Genomic DNA, 12,194 nt, shown 5'->3' on the forward strand with positions numbered 1-12,194 from the left:
TGACTAAAGCACACAACTGCTGAACACCTCAGTGGGAAGCTGGACAACTGTTCACTACGTATTTCATGACCATCTATACTAGTGGTCTGCTCTGAAAAATGGAAGACAGATGTGACAATCTTCATGAGATCCCTTTCAAGCTAGAGAATAACTACAATGAGAAGGAAGTTTTACAAAGCATTTTTGAGACAAGCTCTGCTATGCCCCAGGGGACATTATTCCAAATATATCTCACTGAAACTGAGTTTACTGAATACAAGGACACTACCCTTGTGTTTTGAAGCCCCTAGCCTTAGATCACTGAAAATCTGAAGGATTTTTATCACCATAGACTTTCCACTTCCCTAGGCATGGTTGTTGGTCAATAAATTGGATGAACTTTTCATCTAATCCAGCACAGCCACTCTTTCTCACCGCCAGATTTTCTTATGCTACTGCCAAACGACACCAGTCAGACTTTTGTTCTTGCTTTGTGGAAGCCTCATGCGTTAGGGCTCTCACACTGCTGAATCACACAGCACAGAAAGCACGAACTTTAATTTTCAATCTCTCTCAACACTTGCATGTGACAACTTATTTTTGGTAGTAACAGTCATCCCCTGACGTGCAAATGAATTTTGAATTTTCTGGCAATTTTTTTTGTTGCTCTCAGCATCCAGGCCTTTTTCCAAAATGTTATTCTTCAACCACAGCTGTGGTATTTAGGCTAATTAGTCTCAAAGGGTGGACAAATAATGGAAGTTTAATGCTGCAACAATAGAGACCTAGGCACTTCTGCTACAACAATACATGTTTTTTGATGTTTATACAAAGGTCTCTAACAAAGCATCCTTTACCAGAACCCATAACTACTGTCATAAAAGCATGTGAGAAGACATGGAATAAACCTAGCTTGCTTGGCTCCCAAATAATCCTATCTCCAGCTCCCTTCTCTCATTCCTGCAATTAGAAGGGAGCTAGCATCTACATCTCATATTCCTTTTATTAGCATCTTCTGATTTCAGCCAAATTCAACTCAAAACTTTCAGTGGATGGCGGTGGCGGGGGAGGCGACAGGGGAAGATTTGTAGCTGCATGTTTAAGAAAGAAGCTATATTCATCACAATGACAGGGGAGAGTGTTGGCAGAGATTTGAGCTATTTATTCTTTTAGGAAAATCCTATAAAGAATGACACGAGGAAGCCTCTATCTGCAGTCTGTTCATCACACTAGTGAGGAGTCCGATAACAGATGTATGCAGTAGCGTGATTTAGTGCCGGGAGCTGGCCCCTGATGTGTATTAATACAGCGGCAAAGCGGAACGAGCCCCTCTTCATCACTCATCTCTATAAAAGAGGTGGAATCCGAGATGGCCCGATGTTCGGCAGAGCAAGCCCATTTGTTCTGCTGACTGATGGAGCCAGCTCAGGCTGTGTCCTTCACCTCCATGGGGCACTCAGGTTGCAAAAAAGGAGATCACTGAAGCAGGACCTGGTCAACAAGTGAGACGGGAGCAGTTGGACTCAGCTAAGAATCTATTTAAAAGTGAAGAAATCCAACACCGCGTGTGCCTGCAGTGACAGTCATGGGCTTGCGTTCTGATTCACCCATGTTTCATCTTTTGAAAAAGGAGTAAGACACCACAAACAGAGCCTCTGTAGTGAGAAAATGAGGCTGCCATGATTCCTCAGGGTCAGGGAAATCCAGGGTAGGACATTTATGGAGCAATGAGTAAATGTATACAAGGCAGAAAAATCTCCATCTGCCTCACCAACATCTAACAAGTCTAAGAGGCTTCAGTTAATTCTACATTACTGCAGAGTAATCCTGTGTTATTTCTTCAGACCTTAGTCATTCTGCAGTCAGATCACCTTCGGTGGAAGTAATATCAGTTTTTAGAAGTTTCCAAGTTACATGCCCAGGTTGTGCTCCAGCTGCATTTGAGAGACTTCTGTAGAAAGTTAGCTAGGACTCAGCAGCAGTTACCCTATCACATGAGTTTCTTTCTGCAAGCACTGCAGCAAACCCTGCCCATCTGTTAATGTTGCTGGAGCTGTTTATAAACAGGGTGTAAGGCAGAGCTCTTTACCATTTCTACCTTTAAAGATCCTGCAGCACTTCTCTCTTGATGATCAGCACAAGCAGCTTGCCCAGCTTCCAGCAACTACACCCTCCTTCCTTAATTTGCAATACTGTTTTTCTCCCTCATCCTCCCTAAAAGATTGTCAGACATCTGTGCTATATTCCATTGCTGAGTTCCACTACAGATGCAGCTTCAGCTTTGTAAAAAGATGTTCACTATACACTCTGCCTAATCAGTTAAGTAAAATGCACATAATATTTTGAAACATGCATGCATTAAAAAGTAGAAGCTCTCCCTATAGAGCATGAGCAGCAATGCAGTACAGAAGTTACACTTTGAACAAAAACTACACAGACAGGTAAAAACATCTCATAATGAGACACTAGCATTCATACCAAGAAAACCTAATACCTCAGAACTAAAATTCTGTGGCTACCATACACGATTTTACTAACCCTTTCACTTCAGAAGTCTGAGTACGCTAACACGGGATACTCAAAAGCTAGGAAAGAACATCCCAAATAAACTGTCAATAACAAGTAACACTTCTGCTGAGCAACGGATTATTAATGTTCTTTTCTTTTTTAATATGGAACCTTTTAGGCAGTCTGCACTCCAGACCTATCACTTGAGGGAAGAAAGTTGTACTATCTCTTATTTCATTATTCTACTGTCTATCACCAGCCCAACAAAGAAACCCAAACCTCATTTCCCCCTATTCATCACCAGTTTCTTTGGCCTTCATGGTTTTCACATCACTATTTTTCCCATCAGTTCACCCAATTCTTTGTCACTGGATTACAACCATAGTTTCTTAATGAGCTAGTTGCGAGAACATCAGTCACTTGATAGCAGGCAAAATATTTTAAGAGGTGGGGTAGGCTGAAAGGCCAGAAGTCAGTCTCCTAAAACCTTCTGTGTTCTGTGGATTTACACTTTTAAAGATTCTGATGAGTAAACACTTTCCAGAATTAAATCATAGGAAAACACTACACCCCCAGAGCAAGAAAAAGAAAAAAATTGACTACTTTCACCCACAACAGTAAGACAACTCCAATGGAGTTAGGTCTTCTCAACTAATGATCATATAAAAATTACCATATTTCTGCTCCTGCCAAAGTGTCCAGAGGCATAATGAAAAAGGGCACAAAGCCACCAGCTAATGTCAGCCCAACACTGAAGGCACACACTGTGTACACCAATCACCTTCTTATTACCATATACTGCATAATTTAGGACCAGTGGAAATAACACCTTCTGGCAAAACAGATTATTAGCCCCTGCACAGTGGAGCATTAAGTTACCTTACTGTAACTACACTATGAAAGATTTGTTTACTTGGCAGCTTTTGATGCTCCACAAAACACACATGATATTCTCTTACATGTTGCCTTTCTCTCACTTGTATTTTTAGTTTCAAATCAAGGTAATGCTATTTTTGACTGTTCTGACTCTGGCACTCTGCCCAAGAGGGACACAACTTTAGAAATGCTGGCAGACAGATAAATCCAGGTTACCTGATGTTGGGCTGGATGTGGAGGCTGCAGCTGGCTTTCGTTTCCTCTTGATGTCCCTTGAGCATGGTGGTCCCAGGTGTACATTTGCTTGCCTACAGAGAAATTAAAACAGCCAGTTAAACTCTGTTCTAGCGTCACCTTCCCTCAAAACTCTGGCCAGTCATCCTCCAACCCTCCTCCACAACAGCCTCTTAATCAATAGTTAATGTGAACCACAAGCTTCTCAGAGAAGTTTTCCTCAGATTTTTTGTTAACATTATGCTCACACTTCTTTTAAGAGCACACAAACATAAACTGAGCAAAATAATAATTATTTCCTAGCAATTAAAGGATCTAGTTTTGTATTCACTTTTAAATAACCTTTGCATAAGTAAAGACAAGATCAAGCAGAGATACGAGACACCCTATCATTACTTCTATACAAGTCTAAAAAATGTCTGCAAGGTTGCACTGAAGAAATTACAAGACATTTATTCCCTTATTCAGAAACTAGCTTAAACGTATTTAAAACTGTAGTCATCTTACGAAGTTAGTATTCATGGACACTTGGACTATACGATTTCCACTATAACTGTAAGTTCATATAGTTAGAAATGCAAAACTGTTTCATGAATTTTCAAAATCATGATTTCCTTATAGAAAGTGCAGTGAAAACAGCTGGATCTGGCTTGCAGTATCATCGCCTCGCTGCACCTGTAAGATAGCTGAAAGGCATAATCTGTCCCAGTCGTATCAGCTGTTGAGTCTGAAGCCTACCAATGACCACTTTATTAACCGTTTGCCAACTAAGAAGAAACCTGCCTTACTAGGACATGCTTGAACAGAGCCATCCTCCAAGTTCTAGACTTAGGAAGAACTGAGGTTTAATTCAGAAAAGACAGTCTTGGCAGCAGTCCAGAGAACCTTCTCAAATACAATCCATAATGAATACAAATGCATAATTTAGCAGTGATGTTGGATTCAAACCCCTGCTTTGTCTGAGATAACAGAATTTCTTTGGCAAGTTGTTTGGTTGCTCTCTGCATCAGATGTGATGTGACAAATGCAGAACTGCCGTGCAAATAAAAACCATTAAGGACTGTGAGGTGTTTACATCATGTAAAGATTGGAACCATATACATTTTGACAATTAAGTGATGAAATGCTTCTGTCTTTAAAGCTTATTTTGATTTCTTTTCCTGAACATTTAACATTTATCAAGTGCTGAAAACTTTTACAGATAGCAAGAGGGAAAGATTGCAGCTTCATACCTCCATGCCAAAATTTATTAAAAAAAAAAAAAAAAAAAAAAAAAACCATATTTGTAATATATACAATTTCAGAAGCTGAATTTACACAAATAGGAAGTTTCCTGTTGTAGCTACATGGAACAATGCAGGGAAGCACAAAAAATTCCCTCTGCAAGCCAAAACTATAAATTGTTTGAATACTACAGGGTCTACCTACTTACCTGTAACAAGCATGCAATCACAAAATAAGAAAGAAAACAACAAAATAGCTACTATTCTGTATTCTCAACTACTATTTTGAAGTTCTACATGATTTGTCATCTTAATTTGACATTAAGTAGTTTACATTTTTTTAACCTGTTATATTTTAACCTGTATATATTTTGTTATATTTCATTGAGGGCCAATTTTTCAAATCCTTGATTTCTGGGAGCACGTATTAACATAATCAGAACTAAAGGCTTGCAAAAATACCAGCACAACTGGAGACTGCACATACAAATCCTTTGTTTATACACATAAATGACTAACTTGTAAGTGACCTCATGCATGCTAAAAAAAAATATGCTTTTGCACATGATTGTAATAGTGGCCAAGCAGTATTTTGGCACAGTTTTACAATGTATTCTGAAACATTTAGGCACACATAGCCCAAGGAAAAGATAGTGTCAATCAAGTGGAACATCAGGTTTTTATTTAGCATCACTGTTACAAGATTAGATTACTAACTAGATGACTTTATGATTACATACAACAATCCAAATAATCTTATTATATAATAAAGAAAAGATTCACTTTTAATTTTATGAGCTTACACTACATAAGCTAACTGATCCTTGGCAGATAATCACTACAGACTACAAAGGAAGTATGCACAATCATTTCTAAGTGACTTTATGCAATTTTTTCCCGGTTCACAAATGTTACAGCTAAATTTAGAATCAGAGCTCCTGGTTCTCAGATCCATGCTCAGACCACATCTACCTCTACCTCACAATTGCACAGAACGAAAGTAGAAAAAAAAAAGTCTGAGAATCTCAAAATCCCTTCTTGTACTAAAAATAAAGGCAAATCGTACTCCAGCTGGAGACTAGTAGCAAGGATGCTGAATCTATCAGCCCTGCCTCTAACACACAAAGGCTCAGAGGTCATAAATTGCCTCTGTAACGTGTATTTCGTTCAGGTTTATCCCTTATTGATCACCCACACTCCAGTTAGTAAATCAGGAACCTATTGATTACTCACTGGCTCTGACTGCCCTGGTGGTAAAAGTGTCAGTTTCAAGTGGTTGGTGCACTTTACGGGCACCGTAAATCTGCATACAGGGAATCTCCAGGTAGTAGGTACCTTGGGAGAGGGAGAAAAGAATGCACACAGGAATGATAGACCTCATTAAGACACGGACAGGAAGGGTACCTGAGGCACATTTTATGAAATATGCTTTCTTTGGTAGCTAACACACCTTTCAATTTCTGTTTACTAACCTAAATACAGGTGCTATATTGGTAAGAGAATAGGTTGGCAAATGCCAGTGTAACAGCATACTCTTAGAAACACCACCACCAGGAAGGTAAGGCAGTGGGTATGCGTAGCATACCACCTAACATCGGACAGGCTGAACTATGAATTGTGAAAATCTGTTACAGGCTGCAAGATGAATTAGTTGTTCTGTGAAAGCTAAGTTTAAACACCTCTTCTGTACAGTTCAAAATGACTCAGAGGTAAAACAGAACAAGAACAAGAGGAAAGAATGACTTAAAATACACATTGGTACACTGTCACAAGCCTCTGTGAAGAAGTCAGAAGTACAGAGCTTTGTGGGATGACAGATTTGGGCCTAAACTGAGAAAGCCGAATGGTACTTACTCCATCCTTACCGGCTATTTCTTCTGCTAGGATTCTATAATTTCCTTGGTGTTGCACAACCAATAACAAGTAAATAATTGCCTGATAACTTTTGGACAATGGCTGGTGGATCATAAGTAAAAAAAAAGTTGCAGTACTCAGTCTCTGTTGGATCCAATAGGTGACCACAGAAAACCTACCTTACAGTCCAGAAAGGACTGAAATTCTACCCTGGGAAGAGAGAAAGTAGAACATATCTGGAGACACACAGCAGGCTCCAAAGTACAGCCTGGGTACCTGGGTAGCCACAATATATCCAAATCAACACTGTGACCTCTCACTAACAGGAGATAACAAAAAATTACATATGTACAGAAAAAAATGGTTTTCTCTGAAAAAAGTATAGTTTGTTTCTGGCAGTGATGCGCTTTTATTTATTTGTTTTTTTAGTAAATCATAAGCCAAATCCATATTTCCTGGGTAATTCCTTTTCTTTTGATTGTACCATAGCACTCAAGGTACCTGATTCTGATGCAGGTCACACTGGAGAAAAAGCAGGCGTTGCTATGCACAAAGCTGGGATTCGTTGTTGTCTTTAATGTGTCAAAAGGATTTTGAGCAATGCTTTCTTTTTCTCTTTGACATACTTATTCTATGATGTTTTATTTTTATTTTCTTTAAAGGAACTGTAATTGCATACATCGGAGTCCTATTTCACTCCTACAGTTCAAGCTGACTGCATGTTGGACTATCAGGGTCATTTGAGCTTGCTACTCCTTAACCCTGTCATAGATTTAAAAATGGAAAATTGTAGGTTTTAAGTCTGGCAAACAATATAATCCGTGGAAAACAATGTCTGCACAAGCAGACACAAGCTCACAAAGAACCTGACTGAACAGGATCAGGCCTCTCACACTTTAGTCTGTAAAGAGAAGTCTAGATTGCAAAATGATGTCCACTCCAAATCCAGAGTAAAATACAACTCAGTCTCGTAACAGAGGCCTCTAAGAAGATCCTGCACAGCTAACTGTGACAGTCTGTGGCCTTCTTGGAAAGAGGTGGCGTATCATAAACCTGGGGGTATATGCCTCTTGCTGTAATCTCAACATTATTCAGTTTCTCTGCTGACAATCTTTATTCTACCCCTATCCCTGGAAGATGCAGAGCACATGGATTGTGTAGTGAAAATAAAGTAGCCATTAATCTACTGTCATACAAACAAGGGGTGCTATTATCCGCATGTTAAAAGTAAATGTTCAACAAGGAAACTGCTACCAAAAGAATTCCACACAGCCCAGCTGTTGCAGTTGCGATGCTGAATTCCCAGCAAACATAGGCCAAATGAAAGGTTCTTCCTCTAAGCCCTGAAGTGTTACCTGAGGCTGTTTATGGTGGCTTCACAAAATTAATAGTAAGAGCAGAGTTCCTCCTCCTCTTTGAAACTATAGACCCAGCTGGGCACCAAAGTCTGATCTACACACAACATTTGTAAATCAATACAAGTTGCTCATCCAGTCTGCATATAAAGCTGCCATACAAGTAGCTCCTGTTACCACATCACAACGCTGATATTTGTCTGCAGCAGTCTCCTCTGCCCTGCAGAGCCTCATGAGACAACTGCTAGAGCACATTTTCAGATTTCAAAATCACTAACAGGTCAGTCCACTTCTTAAATCATCTGAATGTCACGGGCCTTCATGCAGCTGCACTCTGTTCCCCAAGTAAGCATTCTAACAAGAGGGAACACATTTTTTTCTAGTTTCCCAAGTAAGTGTTCTGAATAGAGATGATGCGATCCCATACTGTGTTCTCTGTTTTCGTACTGACTCATGGTACATGTGCCAGAAACAGCCCTAATATTTGCCAGGCCTGCTGAGTACACAGATTTCACAGTGGCAACATACTTCATAGAGGAAGAAAGAGATAGTAAGTAAACAAGCTTCTGAAGCCAAGGGGAATTTATTTGTCACTCCGGAGAATTAGGATTCACCAAAATGGAAGCATTAGGCCTTAGACAACTGTGTATGACAGTAGGTTGATAGCTGCTGTTCACTGCATGCCTGTCAGAAGAATTCAGTTATATCCCCAGCTGGAATATTAGCTAGGCTTTAGAAGCAAAGGAAGACATGAAAGTGTTCTGGCTAAGTGGAAAAAAAATAAAAAATTTGAGAGAAAGATGCCTAAAGCAGTCAACAGCAAAGACAGTTTTATATACAGACATTCCAGGAAGATGAAGATGTGTGGATAGGTCACATGAAATGAGCAAGATACTGTCCTGGTCAAGTGGGACAGCACGAACTAAGAAACAATCATTCACTCCTTCAGCTATCTCAGGAAAGGCTTGACATTGCAGGCAATTCCTATACCTCCACATACTTGGGTAAGAGGCAGAGGAAAAAAAAAAATAAAAAGGTGATTTACTTAAACATGCATATTTCCATAGCTGGAACTAGAATTAGAGACCTTCAAGCCTTTCCACTCTAAAAGCACCAACAAATCCAGGGTTTGAAGCACTTGGCAGTTTACTAGAAGATGATCACCTACCCTTTTAGATTTCTATGCCACGTTCCAGGAAAGATTCAAGTCTTGCTTCTTAACGCAATTAAGCCTCCAGGTTTATCGTTAATATTAGTTGAGAGGGCATGCAAATGATGTACTCCTTTCTTTGAGGATTTAGCTGAACTGTTCAGAGGTCTATCTAACGTAATTCTTCAAATCTTCATCTTGAACTTCTACTTGCCATCTCACTGGGCACTGAGGTCCACTTTCCTTATAAACTCTGGTCAGAGCATTTAATTAAGTTTTTCACCCATAACCCTGTTTTCCAGGCTAGACACACCATAAATGACATTAGGGACAATTTATCATCTTCTACCTTCCTCTCTTGTTCTACCTGTTATTAAAACTTAAATTGAAGGGAACATTGGCTGTAGGCTCTTCTGAAACTCCGATCCTGCCTCAGTGGAATAACATTCCACCAACCCACAACCTATAACATCTTTCTACTGATAGAGCCATTGCATACCCAGAATCTAATAACATTCTGCTTGAGCCTGTACAAAATCCTTTTCAGGAGAGTTAAAGACTTAAAGAAGAAAATTCTGTACAGACCACTCCTTTCACCCAGAGAGGGAAACAGGTAGAGGGTAAAGAGGCAAAGGATCACTTGGGCTGTCCACGCAAGTCTCTGCTTGCCTGCTTTTAACAGCCTGCATCGTCAAGCAGAAACCTTAACAGACAAGACATGATTAGCAAACGCTTTGTGCTCTTAAAGGAGAGTAATTATAGGCATGTGAAAAAAGGAAGAGATCCCCGAGGTACTCTTCCTTGCATGCCTCCCGAGAGGCAGCAGGGCCATTAAAAATTCCATGATGAAGAGGAAAAACAGCCTGGGAACAGCCAGGAGGCAATACAGCAAATTAATACACCAGCTGTCCCTTGGGAGGACTGCAAGAAAGCAGGAAACTCTCCTCGCTTCACAAAATAAAATTATACCACTAATGATAACAGTCACCACACACACAAAACTGCTTCTAATGATGGGTGTGAAATTCCCAGTGCTATGCACACACTTTGAATGAAATCTCTTCTCATCACAGACATAAAGCAAGAAAGGTAATCTTGGTAGTGTACAATTCACACAGCCTTTCAAATAAGACTTCCCAAGGAACCTTCCACATAGAACTTCCTCCTTGACACTGAAAAGCCTTTCTTGAACGCCCCCATCTGCGCTCAGTATTCTGAGCAACAGATCTGGTTAAATGAAGCACTGGGTTACCAGTGACATGCTGCACTTCCAGATGAACTGCACCAAAATCCACCACAGAGGAAAAGAAAACATTTCCACTGGAGAGGGCAGACTCTACCTGGTAGTTACACTCCATTGGACACATCTGTGATAGCAGAAGCTAAGCAGAGAGGTAGTTTTCCATCAAGCACTGGGCATCAAGTTGAAGAAATATCATCAAGACAGGTTCTTCTTTAATGTATTTCACAGAATTCTCAGGAAATTAGCACCCCCACCCCATTCTGACAAATCTCTGAGCAGAGTTTGAGGACAAGATGCAAGCTGTTAGGACCTTACTAAAGCATAAAATGCTAGAATCGACTCCGTCCATGAAAAAAGAGGAAGAATTAATTGGGGCTTAATGGCTGAACAGAGCTTACAGAGATCACCTGAAATTCCTGTAGGAAAACAGACTGCCAATGGACTTAGCTCTTGAAGTACCTAAAGAACTACTATTAAGAGAACATACCTGTGGAGGAATCAATTTCCTTCCGTGCCCTTGGCAGCATTTTTACATAAAGCAGGCACCTCGCACTAAAGAATTCAATCCCTGCCACATTATGGGGCCATATAACATTTTTTATTCTTACCATAGTTGCCCTCCACTCCCCCAACCCCACCAAAGATGAGCACATTTGCCACTATAAGAAGGAACTGCTTTCCTAAATGACAGGCACTTAAAAATGCAGTCACTGCTAGGATGAGACAAGCAACTTCTCTGCCAACATTCAGTAACAATTCATTGGGGATATTGTTTGTCAGGACTGCAGTCACCTGCTCCTTAGAGGAAGGAATCAAGCATATGTTCATTGGTTAACTAGACTATATATGCAGTAAAACCAAGCAAACATGATCCCTCCAGCTTCAGAAATCTCTTGCAACACTCAATAGTTTTGGAAAAGCCCTTCACTGATCATCATAAAGGCAGAACTTTGCTACAGTCAAATTTGCGGGCAGGAGCTGTCCAGATTTCCTTTCCAGAGGACAAACACCAAACAGCTGGTCTCACCTGTAATTTCTGCATAGCACAAAGTGAAACACCTGAGGCACAAGAAAGGTTATCCTCACTGCAGATGAAGAGATCAATTAATCTTGCTTCACAGGCACAAAACATCCCCAGAATGGGGCAAAAGCACAGAAAGGAACCAATTTGCTGATGCACAATCTTTTGGACTCTTTTTATTCTCATCCAGCTGACCGTTTAAGAGTTCATTTCCCTCCCTTCCCCCTACCTCCCCTTCCAGCTTTAGCATGCTGGCTACAGCAGCATGAGGTCATGGTGCGACATCACAAAATTCCCTGCAGTAGCCAGTGGGAGGAGAGGCTTTGCTGGGTGGGTGCCAAGCTTCAGTTTAGACACATACAACCTCAGTACATTTTTCATGCTCTATTTGCTAATTAACAAGGGGGAAAAAAAGCCAGGAAGCTTAAAGTCCAGACAGTTCTTTCAGATTTGATCCTTTGTATGAGCACGTAAGCAGAGCTGTCTCCCAAGCAAGTCTGTTGCCTTGTATAGTGAAAGAGCTCAACCTTACCTTTAAATAGTTACCTGCAGCACAAGAACAGGAGTCACTTCCAAGACCAACTTGGATTTCATTTAGTATTAGTCAGCAAAAGGTGATCAAATAGCATGTTAACCCCAACCACGCAGATTCAAATGTTAACCCCAACATTTGGCCAGACCAGATCTAAATTGCAATAGAGAAAGATACCAAGCCACTGGAGGTCACCTCAGGTGAGTTCTGAATCTGTTC

General features: G+C 40.4%; 1 protein-coding gene across 11 annotated transcripts in view; it reads right to left on the reverse strand.

Annotated features, from left to right (window-relative positions):
- Window positions 1-12,194, reverse strand: part of GPATCH2L (G-patch domain containing 2 like) — a 38,279-nt gene that overhangs the window by 9,227 nt on the left and 16,858 nt on the right. For all 11 annotated transcript variants that reach the window (XM_068683158.1, XM_068683148.1, XM_068683157.1 and 8 more), the window contains one exon: window positions 3,580-3,671. In XM_068683158.1, the coding sequence (XP_068539259.1) occupies window positions 3,580-3,671 (92 nt within the window). The remainder of the gene's footprint in view (window positions 1-3,579; window positions 3,672-12,194) is intronic.

This window comes from Anas acuta, chromosome 5 (assembly GCF_963932015.1).
Source record: "Anas acuta chromosome 5, bAnaAcu1.1, whole genome shotgun sequence".
NCBI lineage: Eukaryota > Metazoa > Chordata > Aves > Anseriformes > Anatidae > Anas > Anas acuta.